This window comes from Enhydra lutris, unplaced genomic scaffold (genome assembly GCF_002288905.1).
Source record: "Enhydra lutris kenyoni isolate GAN:26980312 unplaced genomic scaffold, ASM228890v2 scaffoldscaffold39, whole genome shotgun sequence".
Taxonomy (NCBI): Eukaryota; Metazoa; Chordata; class Mammalia; order Carnivora; family Mustelidae; genus Enhydra; species Enhydra lutris.
The window spans coordinates 28,624,569-28,647,520 of NW_019154123.1; the positions used below are offsets into that span (position 1 = coordinate 28,624,569).

At 39.1% G+C, this 22,952-nt stretch overlaps 2 protein-coding genes and 1 non-coding gene across 3 annotated transcripts in view; 2 read left to right on the forward strand and 1 right to left on the reverse strand.

The window, feature by feature from the left end:
- The window catches only part of LOC111155033 (phosphatidylinositol glycan anchor biosynthesis class X), a gene marked incomplete at its 5' end in the record, with an annotated part of 37,906 nt that extends 29,570 nt beyond the window's left edge, over positions 1–8,336 (forward strand). The window contains 3 exons of the mRNA XM_022515047.1: positions 2,204–2,417; positions 4,437–4,537; positions 8,063–8,336. Of these exons, the coding sequence (XP_022370755.1) occupies positions 2,204–2,417; positions 4,437–4,537; positions 8,063–8,206 (459 nt within the window). The remainder of the gene's footprint in view (positions 1–2,203; positions 2,418–4,436; positions 4,538–8,062) is intronic.
- Positions 8,337–10,706: 2,370 nt separating this feature from the next.
- On the reverse strand, positions 10,707–10,779 carry TRNAK-CUU. The gene has a single exon. It is a non-coding gene; the product is annotated as a tRNA-Lys (tRNA).
- A 4,424-nt stretch (positions 10,780–15,203) lies between these two features.
- LOC111154988 (p21 (RAC1) activated kinase 2) overlaps positions 15,204–22,952 on the forward strand; it is a 90,991-nt gene continuing 83,242 nt past the window's right edge. Inside the window, exon 1 of the mRNA XM_022514960.1 lies at positions 15,204–15,446. The gene's annotated coding sequence lies outside the window, so the exon portion shown is untranslated. The remainder of the gene's footprint in view (positions 15,447–22,952) is intronic.

The window sequence follows — 22,952 nt, forward strand, 5'->3', positions numbered from 1 at the left end:
AATAGAAACACAATAGGGAAAACCAGCGAAATAAAGCTGGTTCTTTGAGATGGGTAAAATTGGTGAACCTTTAGCCAGGGAGATCATTTTTAAAAATGTGCTGTTAGAATTAACATCCCAGTGTCAGAAAAGTAGTCTACATTTCATTTTTTTATAAAGTCATATTTTTAGATTGTATAAGTTGTTCAAAGGCACCAATTACTGTGTCTTAATTGGGAGAATTTTTTCCTGTTTTTGAAAGAGCTGTAGTTCATAAGAGAAAGATCTGGCAAATGTTACAGACATGGCACAATTTCATAGCTTAACTCATTTAACTTAGCTCTGGTGGTTTGTGACATGTGTTAGTTGAGTATTGTGAAAAGGAATAGGTCCATGGCTGTTAACAAGTATATACTCTTGTTTGATGAATTTTTTGTGTATCATTTCGGTTTTTTGATAATACATTATTGCTGTTTACCCAGGCCCCCCTAAGAGAACTATGACTGTTTCTCTGAGGAGGAGAAAACTTAGTGGAGATGTTTGAGTGACCCTTAGTGAAATAAGGAACAGATTTATTGTAGATACTGTAAGCAAGGACAGTTGCGAATGTTAAAGACCAGAGCATCAGATTTCTACTTATAAAAAAGGAATGGGGATACCTGGGTGGCACAGTAGGTTGAGCGTCTGACTCCTGGTTGTCGGCTCAGGTCATGACCTCGGGGTTGTGGGATCGAGTCCTGTGTTGGGCTCTGGACTCAGCACTGATTCTGCTTAAGACTCTCTCCCTCTTCTCTCTGCCCCTCCCTCCCACACTCTTATTCTCTCTCTCAAATAAATCTAAAAAAAAAAAAAAGGAATAACCTTTTAACGGAAGATAAAATGATATGACTCAAAGTAATAACCTCCATTTTAGTCATTGAGCATATCCAAGCAGCGGCTGGATTCTTGAACAATGCCCTCATTGACAGTGGTTTAATTTAATCACCTTTAAAGTTCATTATGACTCATAAGATTATTATATTCCTTGCCCTTTGCCAATGAACTTTTTTATTCCTGTGATTAACAGAGAAGGAAAAACGTGAAAAAATACAGCACTTGGTGTCACTCTGAAACAGGAGAATTAGGATGTTTGCCATGATGGGAAGACGTTAATTCTGTTTTTTGTTTTTTTTTCCTGGAGATATGTCAGGGCTTCACATAGAGAATCTAGAGGCAAGTTGTGTGTGTATACATCTGTACATACACACATACACACAGACTCACAGATTATACAGTGTCTGTATATATGTATGTGTAAATATATGTGAATGTGAATGTGTGTATGTATGTTTATACAGAAATATGTGTGGATGGATATACATATATAATATGTACTTACATTATAATTTAGGACTATTTTCTCTCACATATGCATTTTTACTTTTGGAATAGAATACCTTTTTCTTTTTTAAAGATCTTTTCTATTTCTTCATTTGAGAGAGAGTGAGCAAAAGCATGAGCAGGGGGGAGGGGCAGTGGGAGAGGGAAAAGCAGATGCCTCCCTGAGCCGGGAGCCCAATACAGGGCTCAATCCCAGGACCCTGAGATCACGAACTGAAGGCTGAAGGCTGACACTTAACTGACTGAGCCACCTAGGTGCCCCTAGAATACCTGTTTTAAAATGGTTTTTACCATATTATTTTTTTAAAGAATCATTTACTATTTTCCTTTTAACTTTTTATACCTAATATGGGAAGAGTACTGACCTTTGCTTTGACTTCCTCACCACAGTGCTCTATTTTACTCACTGCCATCTTACCTACTTTTCTGAAGAACAGGAAATTACCAGAATGATACCAATCATTTCAACCAATACTGGGTTAACTGTTTTTGTCATAGTTTTCATATTTATTAAATGATGCTGTATTCACAGAATTTCTCTTTTCTTAGTACCTGTTTTGTCACCTAAACAAAGCTTGATAAGGATATTATAAATACATAATTTTTGTTATGGGGAAATTCCACACCCCAGAGTATAATTTCCTCAGTTTACTTTTAGTAAACAAACTTTTATTAAACATAGATCACATCTTATTTTTCTATTTAAAATCGAGGATGGAATGAAATGGGAATTGTTTATAGGGGGAGTGAATTTGACATTTCTGTTCATCTGTATAGCATTCTTCTGGTTTTATTGATCTTCTCCATTTCTTCTTTGGATTAATATTTGTTTTCTTTTTGATAGGCAGTGATGGTTTCCGAAGACTTTAATATAGAAGCTCCCAATTATTTGTCTAAGGAATCCGAAGTTCTTATTTATGCCAGACAGGATTCACAGTGCATTGATTGTTTCCAAGCTTTTTTGCCTGTGCACTACCGCTATCATCGGCCACATAGTAAAGATGGAGAAACCTTTATTGTGGTCAATAACCCTGATTTATTGATGTATTGTGACCAAGGTGAGAGTTGCAAGTCTTTTCTGCGGTTGAAAATAAAAATAAAGGTATAGTGGCAGGTCCAAAGTCAAGGACAGGGATGACAGAAGGTTTCTTTTTTCTTTCCTTTTTAACTTGTTTTTTCTTTTTTAGAAGATTTAATTAATTTATTTATTTGTCAGAGAGAGAAAGAGAGCACAAGCGGAGGGAGCAGCAGAGGGAGAAGGATAAGCAGGCTCCCTGCTGAACAAGGAGGCTGATGTGGGATTTGATTCCAGGACCATGACCTGAGCCGAAGAAGAACTGACTGAGCCACTCAGGCAGCCCCCTTCTTTAAACCTTTTCATTGTAAAATACACCATAGGTATAGAAAAACTTCACAAATAAATAGTTTAGTATATTATTATAAGGCAAAGACCCTTATAACTACCACCCAGGTAGAGAAATAGAGCTTTACCAGTCACCCTAGAAGCAGCTGTGTGTCCCGTCTCAATCATAGCCTCTTCCTTTCCTCTAAGACTAACCCATATCCTGACTTTTAATCAGTTGCTTATGTTTCTTTATACTTTTTTCACCCAAGTGGGCATTCGTGGATAGTAAAGCCTTACCTTCCCCATTTGAAGAAATGTATTTCCACTAAGTCTCTTAATTTACAGGTTTCCCCTCTTTCCCTTTCTTTTTTTTAGAGTCACCTGTTGAGAAACCTGGGTCATCTAACCTGTCTAGTTTCTCATAGTTGAGGTTTTGGTGATTGTGCTTATGCCATTCAGCTAGCCTCTTTATTTCCTGGAAATTGGCTGCTGGCTCCAGAGCTGTTGATCAGATTCAGTTTGATTCTTTTGACAAGACTATAGGTGGTGCTGTGTTCTTGTATGAGGACTCATATAATGTCTGGTGTGTTTCTTTTTTTGGCCATTGATCCTCTGCCCCTGTGCGGCTTTCTGTTTCTTTATGCTGATTTGCAGGACTTACAGCTGTTGGTGTTTTGTCTATACTTGTATAGATTTTTTGTGTTTGATGGAATACTTTACCACCTAGTTTTGTGTAATTGTTAGCCATGAGTTTTTGGTTTGGGGAGTAATTGTTCTTTCTGTTTTTATTTGGGCATTTGAATTAAAAAAACAAAACAAAACAAAACAAGGAACTATGCAGCCTCATTTTCAGTCTTCCTAGAATCAGGACTTTAAGAAGTCCCTTTCAGATTTTGGTTCTTTGTGTCTCCAAATTTAGGTTGATTAGAATATTCACAAATCAGTAGCACCAAAGATTGGGCGATAGGAAGTTTTTAAACATCCTTTGCTGCCATGATCTATTTCATGATGAGAAAATAATAAACTGTTCAACTTTGTTAGATCTGTTCATCCAACCTAGTTTTTTTTCTTTAAATTACTCAGAATAAAGTTTGGAAAAGTGCCCTCTCTTCAGAGACCATCTGGAGTTCTGGTATTGTGTTTTGTTTTGTTTTGTTTTTTTTAGTCTGAATGCTCTTTATATGGGTTTGTGTAGTCTATGGAAATTTTTTTCTGTTGTATGCTTAGGATCTGTTAATTTTTCTGAGTATATGTTATACTTCAAAAAAAGTTTAAGTTAAAGTTTTTTAAAAAAATTGTACCCACTGGGGGCACCTGGGTGGCTCAGTAGGTTGGGTGTCTGCCTTCGGCTCAGGTCATGATGTCTACATCCTGGGATTAAGCTCCACAGCTGGCTTCCTGCTTAGTGGGGAGTCTACTTCTCCCTCCCTCTGCTCATTCTCTCTCTCAAATAAATAAATAAATAACATCTTAAGAAAAAAAGTGGCACCTACTGTAATGGGATTTGTTAAGAACTCATGCTTAACTTCTGTACAGGCTTGGTAATTTTGTAATTTCTTAGGCATCCTCTTAGAACAGGTGGCTAAAATAAAACGGCATGTGATAGATGGATTCAGGTCTTGTACATTGTGTAGCAAAGAGTATGAGTACTCATATCTCAACATGGAAGACTGGCTTAGTGTCTAGTCCAGATGCATGTTTTCTGATACAATGTTCTACCACTTTTTCTCAGAGTTTCCAATTTTGAAATGCTGGGCTCAGTCACAAGTGGCAGCTCCTTGTGCTTTGAAAAATAAGGATATATGCCAGTGGAACAATATGAAATACAAATCAGTAAGTTAATATTTTGAGGTGTTTTTTGATCATGCTGCATTATTTAAAACTCATAATGTTTCTGCCACATTTAAGGGATATTAGCATTTTATATTCTACCATTAAAAGCTGGTTTTTGTTTGTTTTTATTTTTTTTTAATTTTTAAAAAAAGATTTTATATATTTATTTGACAGGGAAAGAGAGAACAAGTACAGGGAGAGGGAGGCAAAGCGAGAGGGAGAAACAGGCTCCTGCTGAGCAAGGAGCCCAATGTGGGGCTCAATCCTAGGACCCTGGGATCAGGACCTGGCCCGAAGACAACTACTTAACCAACTGAGCCACCCAGGAGCCCTTTGTTTGTTTTTAATGTTGTTTCTTTGCTGATGGCAACAATGGCTCCTCATTTCCGTAGAGTCATAGAATCATTTAATTTGGGGACTGGAGATTTAGGGTTAGTTCCATGCCTTATATTAGTCTGGAGCCCAAGTAAGCTAATATGCTTTTTAAACGTGTGGAGTAGCAACAAATAACAGTGCTATGTCCATCTGGTTTTACTTTATCTAGAAAAATGTTTCAACAGCTGATGTCAAAGAAATCACTGCCTATGTTTTTTCCAGGGGTTTGATGGTTTCTTGTCTCACATTTAGGTTTTTAGTCCATTTTGAGTTTATTTTTACGTATGGTTTAAGAAGGTGGTCCAGTTTCATTCTTGGTTTTACTTTATAGGTACTTTATTTTATTTAGAACTTTTTATTAATTTTTGAACAACAAAATCAATTAGTTAACTTTAATATATTACATAGAAAAAGTGAGAAAAGGGAAATAAAGACTCCAAGTAGTAATATTTCGACTATAAAGTTTCTAGACAGTTGTATTGCAATTTATATATCTAAATCCAGGTTGTGGCCAGCCATTTTAATAGTTTTGACCCCGACCTTATTTTCAGTTAATAAATTAGGTAAGTATTCTTATTTCATTGACATTGGCTTTATCTGAGGAGTGTACAGTTTTCTATTTACCTTCTTAAGTTAACATGGTCTACTTCTCTCTGTTCAGAGTGGCAAGTCTTATACAACCATCTCTCTTCTTTCCCTCTTTTCCTGACCTTTCCTTCCTCTTTTATGAGCTGCATTTTAATTGATGGTTGTACTATCTGTTTGTGTTTCAATTTGACCCTAATTATCTTTAAGGTCTGCCTCCTTTGGTGGAATAGCACAATCTCTGTCATCATTTTTACAATTTACTTTTACAAGGAGTCAAATGAGTCTGCAATAAAAGTAAAATAAATTCAAATGTTAAGCCCACAGACAGACAGATAAACATAAAGCAGATTTGTTTGTATGTGCTGTTGTAGATTAATATAGATTTGAAGTATTTTCCTTGGAGTTGCTTTGAAGCCTGTCTACCAGCTAGCCTAGAAAACAACTAGTTACCGTTAAGTCTTATTATAAAGCACTGCTATTTTGTAGTGGGGAACTCTCTTAGAGCTGACAATTGTAAGACGTATGACTCTGCTAATATGTTTTGCAGCATAGAGTTGCTTTTGAGTAGATTTCCATTAGTATATGGAACCTGAACTTTTTTTTTACACTCTAAAATACATCTGGAGAATTACATGTGATTTTCTTATGTGAATGAAGAGTATAATTAGTGTTTACAATTTATTAATTTAAAATACTGGTAGTGTGCATTGCTACAAAATAAGTAATTACCTTATTAAAACATTCTGAATTCAGTTCTCTTTTAGACCATGTAACTTGAAATAAAAGGTCTTAATGAACCCTTTGATTTGTGTGTGTGTATGTGTGTGTTAACATTTCTTGTTTATATATATCAGGAAAATAGGTGACCATCACTGAGGTGGTGATCTACACTAAGTCTTGTTTGTTTAAGACACCAGTTTTTTAAAAGATAATTTTCAGGTGGTTTTGTTACAGATTATGTTATTAACATTTGTTTTGGATGTGAAATTATACTACAGATATTTATAAAAAGGAATAAAAAATAAGAGCATTCCCAAGTTACCTAAATTTTAATATTTTTAAAAACCGATTTTATTGGGGCGCCTGAGTGGCTCAGCGGGTTAGGCCTCTGCCTTCGGCTCAGGTCATGATCTCAGGGTCCTGGGATCAAGCCCCACATCAGTCTGCTCAGGGGGGAGCCTGCTCCCCCCTCCCGCCTCTCTGCCTACTTGTGATCTCTGTCTGTAAAATAAATAAATCTTTTTAAAAAAAAACCGATTTTATTTTATTTTTTTATGATTTTACTTTCTTTTTTATTTAAAGATTTTATTTATTTATTTGACAGACAGAGATCACAAATAGGCAGAGAGGCAGGCAGAGAGAGAGGGAGAAGCAGGCTTCCACCTGAGCAGACAGCCTGATGCGGGGCTCAATCCCAGGACCCTGAGATCATGACCTGAGCCGAAGGCAGAGGCCTAACCTGCTGAGCCACCCAGGCGCCCCCAAAGGCAGAGGCTTAACCCACTGAGCTACCCAGGTGCCCCGATTTTACTTATTTATTTACCAGAGATCGAGGGAGAGAGAGAGGAAGAGAGAGCGAGAGAGCACATGAGTACAAGCAGGGGGAGCAGCAGGCAGATAGAGAAGCAGGCTCCTTGCTGAACAGGGATCCTGATGCAGGACTCCATCTGACTGGGATCATGACCTAAGTGGAAGACAGACAGTTAACCGACTGAGCCACACAGGTGTCCCTAAAAAACTATTTTAAACCACAAAATTTCCTAGAGTTTTTACCCTCTTTATCTTCAAAACCAAATAGAAAATAGAAACCAAGTTGAACTGTAGGAGAACTGTTTTGTTGGTCAGGATGACAGTGACTTTGATGTTTTTTTTTTTAAGGTTTTTTTTTTTATTATTTATTTGACAGAGAGAGATCACAAGTAGACAGAGAGGCAGGCAGAGAGAGAGAGAGAGAGGGAAGCAGGCTCCCTGCTGAGCAGAGAGCCCGATGCGGGACTCGATCCCAGGACCCTGAGATCATGACCTGAGCCGAAGGCAGCGGCTTAACCCACTGAGCCACCCAGGCACCCCTGACTTTGATGTTTTAACAGTAAAAGACACATTCAACTGTGTGATTTGTGAATAATAGACTTTTTTAAAGGTATTTTGGGGAGAGAAACAGCAAAACAGAAGTGATTGGATACTTTAGCTTTATTGTTGTTTTAATGTTTTTCCTTTAGGGCTTTGACTGAGAGATAATTCTGTATTCTAATAGAAAGGTAACAAAAAGAAGTAAATGTTTATACTGATTACAGAGGTGATAATGGGAGATAGCTAGCATCAGTAAAAAGTAGAAATCAAAATTAATGAGAATTTAAGGATTATTGTGATGAATCTGATTCTGTTACATTAAATGAAATGTTGAATCCAAAAGAATCACTCAAACAATAATGTTACATGTAGTGTAGCATTGGCTGAAAGATACTAAAAGAAAAAAATTACATTAAAAGTCAAAGAAATAGTGGTTTCACCTTAGGGCCTGCATTTTAGATGTCTCTAACCTCTTTCTCTCTCTTTCTCTAGGTATATAAGAACGTGACTCTACAGGTTCCAGTGGGACTAACTATACATACCTCTTTAGTATGTTCTGTGACTCTGCTCATTACCATCCTGTGTTCAACTCTGATCCTTGTGGCTGTTTTCAAATATGGCCATTTTTCCCTATAAGTTTTGTGGAGCTTAATGCTTCCCATAAACCTAAATAAGACCTATTTACTTGAGATCAGAAATGTTCTTCTAGGGGTGCCTGGGTGGCTCAGTCGGTTAAGTGGCTTCCTTCAGTTCATGAGCTCAGGGTCCTGAGATCCAGCTCCTTGCTCCACAGGGAGCCTGCTTCTCCCTCTCCCTCTGTTGTTCTCCCCTGCTTATACTCTAGCTCTCAAATAAATAAATAACATGTTTAAAAAAAAAAGAAGGAGTGTTCTTCTAGAATCATGTCATTGTTTTTGTCTTCATTTATGGCTATAATTTTGTGTACTAGAGGAAATTTTGGACCATTTTCAACCCATTCCAGAATTTAGAGCTCTGTTGTATAGACCACTGATAATCTTTAAGCAAGTGCCAATAGGAGAGGAAACTTAATTTTGTTGAATTAATATTTATTTTGTGAGAAGTGATTTTATTTTCATTTCGGTCACGAAAAGAGTACTTTATGTGTTAGAGACAAATTATTCTCATTTTATGAATAGAAGCATTTTAATTTCAGCTAAAAATTGAGAAAATCATTATAAATGAGAATAAAATATTTTGGATGAATCAGTTTATTTAAACATTAATTTTATAAGAATATTTAAGTTACTCATCCAGAGTTTAAAGAAAATAAAGTAGGACAGCTAAGAAATTATTAATATCAAGATTGATTATTCCTTAAAGCATTTCCATTCTTTTTGTATTTTATAATGTTTTGAATATATGAATGGCTAGATGAAATTAAATACTAAGTACTAAGACACAGTTTTTGTTTAGTACTGAATTTGTCAGGAAGACAATTCAGATAGTCATTTTAGAGTATGTTTTATTAAGTTATACATTTATGAAAAAAAATATTTTTGTATCTTTTGCTCCATGCTGAACTTGGGTCTTAAACTCATGACCCTGAGATCAAGAGTCACATGCTCTACCCACTACTGCCAGGTACCCCTCTTTTGTGTATCTTCAGTGACTTTTTTTTTAAACAAAGGTTCTTATTTACTGTTTTTCTTGGGGAAAAGTTAGAAAATAAAGTGCCATAGGCTAATTAAAAAATAAAAAGGTGGGGGCACCTGGGTGGCTCAGTGGGTTGGGCCTCTGCCTTCCACCCAGGTCATGATCTCAGGGTCCTGGGATCGAGCCCCACATTGGGCTTTCTGCTCAGTGGAGATCCTGCTTCCCCCTCTCTCTCTGCCTGCCTCTCTGCCTACTTGCGATCTCTCTCTGTCAAATAAAGAAATAAAAATCTTTTAAAAAATAATAAAAATAAAAATAAAAAATGTATGGGGCACCTGGCTGGCTTGGTCAGTGGAGCATGTAACTCTTGATCTCAGGGTTTTGAGTTTGAGCCCCACGTTGGATGTAGAGATTACTTAAAAATAAAGTCTTTGAAGAAAAAAATAAAAAGGCAAGCATGTCCTTCTGTTTATTTGGGGCAATGCATTGAGGACAAGCATGTTCCAAAACAGAACCCAGTAAATCAGAGTTTGTTTGCAATGTTTGTTTCATAGAATAATGGAATGACATATATTTATATATGCTAGCACCACTTAGCTTCCTAAAACATTCTGGTGTTTTTATGGGAATAAATCTTTTATAATTTGACATGTATGACTTGATGAGTCATAATAGTTCTTTTTGAAGGTGTGCTTAAGAATGTAAATATTGAGGGTCGCCTGGGCGGCTTAGTAGGTTAAGCCTCTGCCTTCGGCTCTGGTCATGATCTCAGGGTCCTGGGATCGAGCCCCACATCGGGCTCTCTGCTCAGCAGGGAGCCTGCTTTCTTCTCTCTCTCTGCCTGCTTGTGATCTCTGTCTGTCAAATAAATAAATAAAATCTTTAAAAAAAAAATGTAAATATTGAAAAAGCAACCGAGTTCCATGAAACAAGAAATATTAGAGACCACTAATATTTCAAACCCAGTCTAATTTTATACTTATTTAGTATCTTCTTACAAGAAAGAATTCCTGTTTTTTACAAGCATTTCTTTCACAGTGGGATTAGTATGGGGACACTGAAATGAAATTATATGTCAGTTAAAATTCAGTAACATGAACAGACAGCATATTGAAGTATGACTGGATGGGAACCTGTTACCTCTTAAGAGTGTATGTGGGGAAAAAAAAGAAAGTATATGTGGGGGGCAGAATATATATATATATATATATATATATATATATTCTTTTGTATATCAGAACCAAGTTTCATCAGTATTTAAATGAGTTTTCAAGTTAATATTTGAGATGGTGGCCTGGGATATGATTCAGCCATTTATTCATTTACACAGGTATTCAGGGGTGTAATAAAAATGTGAAAGTGAATGAAGAGTACTTTGATATGACTCTTTTTGCCTAATAAATGGTTGCAGATGACATCACTTTTTTTGACATTACTTTTTATAGAACATTTCTGGTTTTGAACTCTTTATTATCTTCTTTGGATACTTTGAATAAGCACTTTATTTTTTTAACAAGTTCTGTGCCCAACATGGGGCTTGAACTCATGACCCTGAGATCAAGAGTCGCATGCTCTACCAACTGAGCCAGCCAGGCACCCTAAGCGCTGTATTTTTAATTTTTTTAATTTTTATTTTTTTAAGGTTTTATTTATTTGACAGTGAGAGAGAGCATGAGAAGTTGGGGGAGTGATAGAGGGAGAGGGGGAAGCAGGTTCCAACCAAGGACCCTGGGATCATGACCTGAGCCAAAGGTAGCTGTTTAATGGACTGAGCCACCCAGGCGCACCAAGCACTGTATTTTATAAATCAGTTTTGTAATTCTGTATATGGCCTTTTTTGTTTAAAGTGAAGAAAATGGGTACTGTCCTCTTGGTCATTTTGTTCCAGTATTTGTTGAACTTTTATGGTTTATTTTTCTTAAAGTATTAGGTTATGTTTGTTTAGATAAAAAGAGACATGAGTTACCTCAGCTAAGGGTGGTGATGGGGCAGAGATGTGTGTGTGTGTGTGTGTGTGTGTGTGTGTGTGTGTGTGTGTGTGTGTAATCTAAGCCACTCGACCAGGAATTTAGATTATTTAGCTAGGTCTCATGGAAGATGGTACATATATGTCTTGGAAACTGGAAAGATCTAACGCAGCTCTATTGATTTCAGAATATAATGAGTTTAAGAACGATTCGAGGAAGATAATTCTATTTATTTTAGGTACTCATTTATATTTTGATAATTGGTACTCAAGATATGGAGATAAATTAGGGTGAGATGACTAACACCTTTCCACATTGTCCTCCAAACTTAGAAAATATACTACTGGCAGGTAGTTGAATGTAGGGTTTGGTAGGCTGTGAGAGAATGAGATAATATGGATTAAATATGGGTTTATGGATTTATGGATTGTCCTAACCAGTGATAAGATGGGTAGATTTAGCTAGCTATCTGATTTCTTACATCTCAGACCTTACTTCTGGAATCAGTCTCCTCCTGAAGTATATCTTTTTAATGAGTTCCTTTAGTAGGTCTTTGTCTTTTTTTAAATTGAAGTATAACTGACACACAATGTTACATTAGTTTCAGGTGTACAGCATAGTGATTCCACAAGTCTATGGTTTTGCTCTGCTTCCCAAAAGTGTAGGTACCATTGTCACCATACAACACTATTACAATACCGGCAACAGTCCCTGCTTTTGTCTGATTCCTTTTTTTTTTTTTTTTAAGATTTGATTTATTTATTTGACAGAGAGAGCAGAAGAGAGGGAATACAAGCAGGGTGAGTGGGAGAAAGAGAAGCAGGCTTCCCGCCAAATAGGTAGCCTGATGTGGGGCTTGATCCCAGGACCCTGAGATCATGACCTGAGCCGAAGCCAGACGCTTAATGACTGAGCCACCCAGGCGCCCCTGATGGTATCTTTCTTTCACCTTCATATGACTGATAATTTAGCTCAGTCTACATTTGTTTAAGTGTGTTTATTTTATCTTGGTACTTTGAAAATATTTTCCACTATCAACTGGCACCCATTGTCTCAGTTCAGAAATGTTCAGAAATTTAATAGTTGTTTCTTTGTAGGATATGTCTTTCCTTTCCCGTTACTTTTTCTATGGTTTTCTGCAGTTTGACGTTGTCGTGTTTGAAAAGATCCCTTTTACTTATCCTGGTTGGGCTTCATTTTGCTTCCAGAATCTGAAGATTCTTGTCTTTACTCAGTTCTGGAAAATTCTTAGCCATTATCTCATCATATACTGTCCTTTTTGTATTCTCTCTTCTCTCAGAGTTCTTGCTAGGTGTATGGTAGACCCTCACAATATATCCCTAATGTCTCTCGATCTTTCTTTCATATTTCCTTTGTCTCTGGGCTGCCCTTACTAATTTCTTTAGATCTGTCATCCAGTTTACTAATTCTCTCTTCAATGTGTAATCTACTGTTTAACCCAAATATTGGCTTTGGTTGCAATTATTAAATTCTTTATTTGTAGAAGATCTACTTGTTACTTCTCAAAGCTGCGTGGTCATATTTTTAAAAAAGCAATATCTTGTTTCTTACTCCTGTATTATTTTGTTTAATCATTTAAATTTATTTTATTTTATTTTATTTTTAAAGATTATTTATTTATTTGACAGAGGGAGAGAGACAGGGAGAGAGGGGACACCAGCAGGGGGAGTGGGAGAGGGAGAAGCAGGCTCCCTGCTGAGCAGGGAACCGGATGCGGCACTTGATCCCAGGACCCTGGGATCATGACCTTAGCTGAAGGCAGATGCTTAACGACTGAGCCACCCAGGTACCCTTAAAATTATTTTATATTCTGTAACCAATAGTTCCACTATCTAAAGTTCACAAGCTTCATATTTTGTTTGTGGTTTCTGTTGATTCATTCATGGTGGCTTGTTTCCTCACATATATTATAATTATATTTTGGGGGGCGCCTGGGTGGCTCAGTGGGTTAAGCTGCTGCCTTCGGCTCAGGTCATGATCTCAGGGTCCTGGGATCAAGTCCCGCATCGGGCTCTGCTCGGCGGGGAGCCTGCTTCCCTCTCTCTCTCTCTCTCTCTCTCTCTCTCTGCCTGCCTCTCCGTCTACTTGTGATCTCTCTCTGTCAAATAAATAAATAAAAAATCTTAAAAAAAAATAATTATATTTTGGGTGCTCATATTTAGCTTTCAAAATCCTCTTTATCTTTGGAAATCCTTTCAATCCTGGATTAAGAGTGAACCTGTGCAGTGAGGATTTGTATTTGTTTCTTCTGGGCCTCCAAGCACTACCAGGCTGGGACCACTTTCTTGACTTGCTGTTTCTTAGACAGTATAGGTACTATAAATTTGAACTTTCAAACCCATGTGAGGGAAAGCTTGTGGTTATGAATTCTAAAGGGAGATTGTTTCCCCCTCCATGACACTCTAGACTAAAACATACTAATTTCTGCTTGTCTCCCTGGGCTGGTACAGGGGATTAAAAAAAAAATTTTTTTTTAATCCCTAGTCTATTCTTGGAGCACATAACCCTGTGAGTTTCCCAGCCTTATGCAGGATCACTCTCTCAACTCCTTGTATATGCCCAAGGCCTTGTCTTTGGTCTTATGTGTAGCCAGTAAAACCACAGAGATTTCTGAGATAGTTAACATACCCTCACTACAACCATAGCTTCACCATCCTGCTGTTTACCACTCAGGTTTCTTGCTCCCCCTTTGGGTTGTGTGGAGTTTGGAGGACTATCAGAGGTATTCCTCTTTCTTCCTTGAAAGCTTAGTTATGCCTTTGAAAGGATGCTCTTTTTTATCCAGCATTTCACTGTGTTTAATAATGGGACTATTTTTCAGGTTATCTAATAATACTGTGCTATACTGCTCTTTGTTTCCTTTCCCTCAACTTCAGCTGGGTTTTTATTCTACATCTATACATAAGCACAATCTAGATACCTTCTCCATCTCTACCATGTCCTTAGTATTAGTCACGATTACTGCCTTTCTAGTTCATTTCCCTTCTATTCTTGCATCTGTATACTACATTTTCCATATAGCAATCTAGTGATCTTAAAGTATAAGCCAGATAACTTCACTTCCCTGTTTGAAACTCTTTGATAGCTTTTTGAAATAAATCCAAACTCCTTAGTATGGCATTCAAGATTCTTCTTGACCTGAATCTTATCTACTCTAATGTTTTTTCACAGTACACTACTCTTGCACTAAGCTCAAGCTACACCGGTCTTCTCTACTGATCATAGCAAGCCTTTTTCTTGATCCTTTTGCCTGTAACGCTTTCTCCTAGGAGCTTCTCATGTCTCTCTTCTGTTCTCAGCTTAAATGTTGTCTCCCTAAAGATGCTTTCTCTGGCCACCCAATCCAAAATAATCTCCCCAGTTTTCTTCTCATACCAGATATCATGAGTTTAATTACTTGTTCGCATATCTGTAAGCTCCACAAAGGCAAAGTGATTCATGTCCACCCGTTATCCCTGATGCCTAAATGATACATTTTAGATGTTTAAATGTTTGTAGAATTAGTGAATACGCTGATGAACTCCTCCCTGGATAAAACATGAAGGCTTTAATGTCAAGGAGGTGGGACTTCATTTAGCAGCAAAAAACAGTTTGTAAGTAAAATGCAAAATGGATAACAATGTAGTCGTTATCACAAACAAATGTACGGAAGCAGATTTCTTTAACAGCAATGTTGGTCAGCATCTTTGACTGGCACGGACCCGAATGGAGACAATACTCAATTAAAGGAGGGACTGGCTGTCTTTCTCAATTTAAAGAACACTCTCCCCGCCCCTCCCACCGCCAAGAAGGAAAAAAAAAAGAGCGTGAAAGAAAGCGAGAAGAGCTGGGTGCACGTGTCCAAACTACGACTCCCAGCAGCCCCCGCGCGAGCCCGCCCATCCGGAGGTGGTGCGGATCTCCGCCCCGTGGAGCTCCGGGCTTGGGCCAGAGAGGGGCGGTGTTCTGGCCCCGCCCCTGCCCGCTCCCCGCCGTCGCCCTCCCCCAGGGTTGTGGCCACGCGCAGCGGCGGCGGTTGTTCCGCTTCCCCTCCGGCCCGGGCCGTCGCCATTGCCGAAGGCTCCCTGCCCTCCCCTGCCGGCGCCCGCGGGGCTCGGCTGCCGCTCGGCCTAGCGGTAGCAGCGGCTGCGCTCCAGCGCGGCTTGTCTTCCCGCCCCGCTTCCCCTTCCGTCCCCGCCTGCCCCGCGCCGCGCGCTTGCCCGGGGCGGCTCCGGAGCCCGCCGGGAGCTCGGACCGAGGCGCCTAGCTGGGGCGGGGACCTTTCCTCGCCTGGGGTAAGTGTGCAGACAGGCCGGGACGCGGGCCGTCGCTCTCTTCCTCCTTCCTCCACCGCGGCCTGGCCGGCGCGAGCGGCCCGCGGCAGCCTACCTGCCAGGGGCAGCGCCGGGGTAGCCGCCACCTGCGTGCCTGGAGCCGCGACTCCTGGGGCGGTGGCTCATTGTCTGCTCCCTAGGGCTGTTTTCTTCGGCTTTAGCCCGAAATGGGAAGCTCGCTAGGTTGGAGAAGTCTAACTCTTCCTGGACCCAGCCCTGCCCAGGGCCGTGTCGCGCCACAGGCTCTGCCCACTCTGGGTCTCCCTTCCCTCGCATTTCAGCGTCCTCCTGTTCTCAGTTTAGTGGTCGACCTCATGTCTCGGCTTTTAGTCCTCGATTTTTCCTGTCGTACTGAGTCCCAGCCCCTCCTTGCTACCTCTCCGGTCGTCCTAGTTTCATCAGTTAGGCATATTGTCTCTCGTCCCTTATACTCTGTTCTAAACTGCAGTGTGCGGTCTCTTCCATATTCCGCGTTAGTGGGAACGTATAGTGTTCCGAGGGTTTGAGGGCCTCGCCTAATAACCGAACTTTCGGATCTTCTCGTGATTCTTGTTTGGTCTTCAGCCAGGGGGTGAATAGTTGCTTCTTTAGGTAATTTAGGCGAAGGTTGGCTTTTCACCGTGTTTGCCTTTAACCCAACGCACATAGGACGTTACTACAGCCTTCGGTGGACTCAGCCTTTTGACTGATTCTTTAAAGATAAAGTCATCCCAGAACTAAAGTGTGAAAAGTAATTTCTGTTGTTGGTTGGTGCGGGGCCGTATCCTCCTTGTAGCTTCATTTTAACTGGAAGTCGTGAGCGTGATTTGTTTCCTCCTTGATAAATCATGCCAACTCCCATTGATATAATTGTTTCAGTTTTACTTTACAAGTTATCTGTAGTTGTTTGTTTTCTTTTTAACCTCTGTAAAAGACAATCAAAATGGTTAGGCCTAAAATTAGACAACGACGAGCTGTGTTTTGGATCAAGGTTGTGCACGTCACGTTTTTTCCCCTTCTCTGTTTGACTCTTCCGCTCTTATAAGTAGGCAGGATATTGAAATTTACAAGAATTTGCTTGTGGGGTTTTGGTTTTTGTAGGATTGTCCAAAAGAATAACATAAAATAAAATTAGATTGGGGTGAAGACAGTGAATAGTAATTTTTAAAGCAGGTTAGAACTTGTCAACTTTGCCAGAAGCTCTATGGCATTTGTAAAACACACTCACACTAACTTCTAAGTATCTTTTATGGATATGTGGAAACATACATGTATATAAACACATACAGATACATATGAATGGAAAGCTTTGTTCATGTTCTGTTAATATAGGGTATTGATTAAGGCAATTCCTTAATCCTTAGCTTTAAAATCTATTAATTACCCAAGAAAACTGATTTACATTGTGAAAAATGAACCTTAAAATGTTTTTGACTTGTACTATATGTAGGTTGTTAAGCCCAGTTTCAGGGTTTGGTGAAAGTGGTTGATCAAAATTCAGTGAATTTTACTTTCACTAAATACTCTACTTTTACCTAAGTGACTTTGTACGGAGCTTTAATACTATCATCATTTGATAGTGTCAGTTGTCAATTTGAGAGGCCTTATTGTCCAAAGGGGCCTAATGTACAGAAATGTTGGTGTGTGAAATTTGGTCTGTTGATATCAGCCTGTTAGTTCTTCTATAAGCAGATACTTTTACGAAGGAAGAGTGACTGGATATTCCTCTTCACTTAGGGGTTTGATTCCTGGTTTACCATATTCAAAAAGAGAATTCTGGACTTTGTGACGTTTAATACTAAGCGTCCAAACCCCAAATAAGTTTGTATTTGGAGTGTATCTGCTAAACAAATGAATAGGGGTTCCCATGGTTCTCTGATCTTTATGATAGGCAGGTTTCCAAGTAGGCATGGTTTACAGTGGTGTATATTTCTTTTTAACTATAGTTTTTTAAAGAAAAAACATAAAACTTGCTCAGATAGCTAAGGATAAACTTTCAATTATACTTTTTAAAAAAGAGAACTTGTTCGAATAGATAAAGATAAATAAGTAGGTACTTTAAAGTCATTCCTGTATTTTTTCTGTCATATCGATTATTCTATTAATCAAATATAATGTTTCTTTTGACTTTCTGAAATTTCTCTTTTTTTTTTTAAGATTTTATTTATTCATTTGACAGAGATCACAAGTAGGCAGAGAGGTGGGGGTGGGGGGAAGCAGGCTCCCTGCTGAGCAGAGAGCCCCATGTGGGGCTCAATCCCAGGACCCTGAGATCATGACCTGAGCGGAAGGCAGAGGTTTAACCCACTGAGCCACCCAGGTGCCCCTGAAATTTCTCCTTTTTTTTTTTTTTTTTAAGATTCTATTTATTTATTTGACAGAGAGATCACAAGTAGGCAGAGAGGCAGGCAGAGAGAGAGGGGGGAAGCAGGCTCCCTGCTGAGCAGAGAGCACGATGCGGGGCTTGATCCCAGGACCTGGGATCATGACCTGAGCCAAAGGCAGAGGCTTTAACCCACTGAGCCACCTAGGCGCCCCGAAATTTCTCCTTTTGATTAAAACTTGAAACTAGGTCTTGTTCAAGGCTAAGGCTTCAGGATTCTGATCAGTTTGTTTTTAGAAGCCCATCAAGTTACATAGAGGGCTAATTCCAGACTAGTCAGAGGGCAGGTAAGTTACTTAAAAATCAGAGTTGTCCCTTGTATCCTTCTTGTACCTTGGTAGAACCAGAAAGAGAAGGAAAAATAGCCCCCCTTGCCTTGAAGAAATACTGATTATTTTCTTCTGTAATCAGAATTTTCACTACTTCTTCATTTTAGGGTCATTAACCTATTTAAGGATAGCCATTCTGAACATTCATGTGGGATTTCAGAGTTCTAGCCTATTTATTATCTCTGAGGTACATTAGTACTTACCCTTCCATGTGTCTTGAATGGTTAGATGCTGGAGACCTGGATTTGAATCATGGTTCTTCTACCTGACCCTAGGTAAGACATGTACTCTTTCCAGGACTTGGTTGTCTTCTTCTGTAAAATGGGGATTGATAGTAATAATAATATAATACAACTTTCATCGGGCTATTTAAAGCGAATGAAATAATGCAGGTAAAGTACCTTGCAAATGCAGTGCTTAAGTTCTTAATAAAGGTTAGTTATTATTCCATTCTAAAATAGGTTTGGGGCGCCTAGGTGGCTCATTCTCAGGATCATGGGGTCAGGCCCCGCATTGGGCTCCCTGCTTTTCAGGGAGCTTGCTTCTCCCTCTTCTAGTCCCCCTGCTTGTGTTCGCTCTGTCACTGTCTCTGTCAAATAAATAGAGTCTTAAAAATAAATAAATAAATAAAAATTAAATAGGTTTTACATTTAATTGTTACTGTAGCAAATATTATGCTCCCAAACTTAGATTTAAGAATGCTTTCTGGAGGGGTGCTTGGGTAGCTCAGTCAGTTAAGCGTCTGCCTTTGACTCATGTCATCATCCTGGAATGAGTCCCCTATGGGGCTCCTTGCTCACTGGGGAGTCTGTCTCTCCATCTCCCCCTCCTTGTGCATGCTCTCTCTCTCTTTCTCAAATAAATAAATAAACAAAATCTTCAAAAAAAGAAGTATGCTTTCTGGAAGAGGTTGGGATGTCAGGACCAATTTTCTGAGACCATAACAGTTAAATTAAAAATTATTGGGGAAAAAAAGCTTTGCCACTGATACAAAATACAGGTTTTTCAAATTTTAAAAAGTATGTGTATTTCTCATAGAAAATTTGAAGAGTAGAGGAGATTATTAAGAGACAGGACAAAAATCACTTTATCCTCAGCCCCCAGAAATAAGCATCATAATGGACTAGCGTTTTCCCCCTTATTTTCAAATTCCAAAAGTAGCACGTGCTTATTATAAAAGGTTCAAGGCAACCCAGTTATTTAGAATAAAAAAGTAAAAATTGCTCTTTCCTCACTTTCTAGTCCCATTCCCTTAGAGGTACCCACTGTTAACAATTTTGTTTTCTTTATGCAGAAATAAGCACTATGTGGTTTTAACCAATTTTTAAAAATACAAGGTCTGGTTATTACATATTCTTTTCCATCTCAGTATATACAGTTGTACTTCATCTTTTTAACGGTCATGATACAGTCCATTGTCCTTTAATTATTCTTTTTTTTTTTTTAAGATTTTATTTATTTATTTGACAGAGAGAGATCACAAGCAGGCAGAGAGGCAGGCAGAGAGAGAGGAGGAAGCAGGCTCCCTGCTGAGCAGAGAGCCCGATGCGGGGCTCGATCCCAGGACCCTGAGATCATGACCTGAGCCGAAGGCAGCGGCCCAACCCACTGAGCCACCCAGGCGCCCCTAATTATTCATTTTTTTTTAAGATTTTATTTATTTGACAGAGCCGAGAGAGAGAGAGAGCGCGCGAGCGAGCGCACCCGTGCACATGCACACAAGCGGAGGGGTGGCAGGCAGAGGGAGAGGGAGAAGCAGACTCCCCGCAGAGCAGGGAGCGGGATGTGGGACTGGATCGCAGGACCCTGGGATGAGCTGAAGGCAGTCACTTAACCAAGTGAGCCACCCAGGTGCCCTATTCATGGTTCTTCATGTTGCAGTAATCCCACCTTATCCACAGAGGATATTTCCAAGACCTCCAGTGGCTGCCTGAAGCTACGGATAGAGTGAAGCCTATATATGCTGTCTTTTTTCCTTATATACATTTCTGTGATAAAGTTTAGTTTATAAATTAGACTCAGTAAGAGATTAATAACAGTGACTGGTAATAAAATAGAACAGTTATAACAATATGCTATAATTAAAGTTACGTGAATGTGATCTATCTCAGAATCTCTCATTAGACTGTACTCATGTTTCTTGTGATGATGTGAGATAATAAAATGCCTACATGATGAGATGAAATGAGGTGAATGGCAGAGGCAGTGTGATGTAAGGATAGGTTACCATTGACCTTCGGATGATACCTCAGCCATGGGATCCAAGGCAGTGGTTGACTGCTGGTAACTGAAATTGCAGAAAGAGAAACCATGGTAAAAGGGGACTACTGTACAGATCTTCATCAGCTTACAAGGGGATTTTGTCCCAATAAAAACACTGTAAGTTGAAAATGGCATAAGGCAAAACATCATCATTTTGCATAGCCTGCCTTAAACGTGCTCAGAACACTTAGGTTAGACTGCTGGTGGGCAGAACTCTCTAAATAAAATAATACTTATTTTTTTTTCAAGTGTTGACTGTCTCATGTACTTAATTGAGTAGTGTACTGAAAGGGAAAAATAGAATGGTTTTAAGTGTATGAGTTGTTTATCCTCTTGATCACGTAGCTGACTGGGAACTGTGGCTCGCTGCCACTGCCCTGTGTCACAAGACAGTATGGTACTGCATATTTCCAACCCCGGGAAAAGAGCAAAATTCAAAATACAGTTCCTACTGAGTGTGGAAACTTCACTTTCATGTCTTTGTAAGGATGAAAAACTGTAGGTCAAACCATGGTAAGTCAGGGACAGTCTTTATTCTCTCAATTTTGAGCAAGTAGAACTGGAGCCTTACTGGGCTTCTGTGTATCTTTGTGCATAGGCATATGTGTACCAGTATTTCCATAAAAAAGTTTCTTCAGTGAGCATTTTAAGTTTTGATAGATGCCAAATTACTGTCTAAAGTCTACATCAGTCTGTACTTCCTCATCAAATTGTAGAAGCTCTTCATATATCATAGGTAGTAATCCTTCACCTTCTCTTAGGAATATCTTTCGCATTTCACCTTTATCAAAAAAACATTCTTCTTAATAATGGTTGTATTGGGACACGTAGCTGGCTTAGTCAGAGGAGCATGTGACTCTTGATCTCAGGGTTGTGAGTTCGAGCCCCATATTGAGTGTAGAGGTTACTTAAATAAATAAAAGTTTAAATAAATAAATAAAAATTTAAAAGCTTTAAATAAATAAAACTTCAAAAATTTAAACATATTGAGTGTAGAGGTTACTTAAATAAATAAAACATTTGTATTTTATTTATTTTTTTTAAGATTATTTATTTATTTATTTGACAAAGATCACAGGTAGGCAGAGAGGCAGGCGGAGAGAGAAAGAGAGGAACAGAGCAGGCTCTCTGCTGAGCAGAGAGCCCGATGCGGGGCTCGATTCCAGGGCCCTGGGATCATGACCTGAGCCTAAGGCAGAGGCTTTAACCCTCTGAGCCACCCAGGTACCCCAACAATTGTATTTTAATCTTTTTTTTCCTTATATTTTATTTATTTATTTATTTGACAGATCACAAGTAGGCAGAGAGGCAGGCAGAGAGAGAGGAGGAAGCAGGCTCCCCACTGAGCAAAGAGCCGGATGCGGGGATCGATCCCAGGACGCTGGGATCATGACCAGAGCCGAAGGCAGAGGCCCCAACCCACTGAGCCACCCAGGCGCCCCTTGTATTTTAATCTTAATCCTTCTGAAATATGGGGGCTCCTGGGTGGCTCGGTCGGTTAAGCACCTCTGCCTTCCACGGTCTACTTGTGCTATTTCTCTGTCAAATAAATAAATAAAATCTTAAAAAAAAAATCCTTCTGAAATATGTGTGGGGGCAAGTAAGAGTTTTAACAATATAAAATAGCTTGGCTACTGAAATGAAATACGGGTATAGAAAAAGTTTCAGGAGTTGTAGGTTGCTGTGAAAATAAATCGATTATAGAAATTCAGGGAATAATATTGTATTGGTTTCATTGTAAGCTCACATCTGAAAACAAACAAAAAATGCCCCCTTTAAACCTTCCTTTTTCCTTTTTTTTTTTTTTTTTTAAGATTTCATTTACTTAGTGACAGAGACAGAGCATAAGCAGGGGGAGAGACAGAGGGAGCAGGAGAAGCAGGCTCCGCACTGAGCAGGGAGCCCAGCGTGAGGCTCTATCCCAGGACCCTGGGATCATGACTTGAGCCGAAGGCAGACACTTAACTGACAGAGACACCCAGGTGCCCCTTGACCCCTGTTTCTTGTCATCTACTGATTTCATCCTCATCCTTCAAATTTCCACCGTTGAGTGTAGCTCTTTGGGAGTCTTTCTTGATCTCTACTATGATATAAATATTCTTCTTATATATTTTCTTAACATGTTTTAATCCACAATCCTTATTTGCGGTGTGCGGAAAGCATGAATTATTTATCTGGAAATGAGAGTTATTTCTCAATTTTTGCCAGTTGAAACTAATCAAACAGGGAGATGTAAGGAAGAACTCTTTAATGTTGGTTAAAAGTGATACACACACATATGCATGCAGAGCACTTTTAACTCACATTACTGAGTTCTTCCTCACATCTTTCTGATCAAGCTGTTACATTGGTAATATTTTTTTCAGGTAAATGCTTGATAGGTTCTGGAAAGCTACAAAGTTTTATTTTTGCCTTGCATTTATTTCATCAGAAAAGGTATATTTTAGGACACCTGCATGGCTCAATTGGTTAAGCATCCAACTCTTGGTCTTAGCTCAGGTCTTGATATTCGGG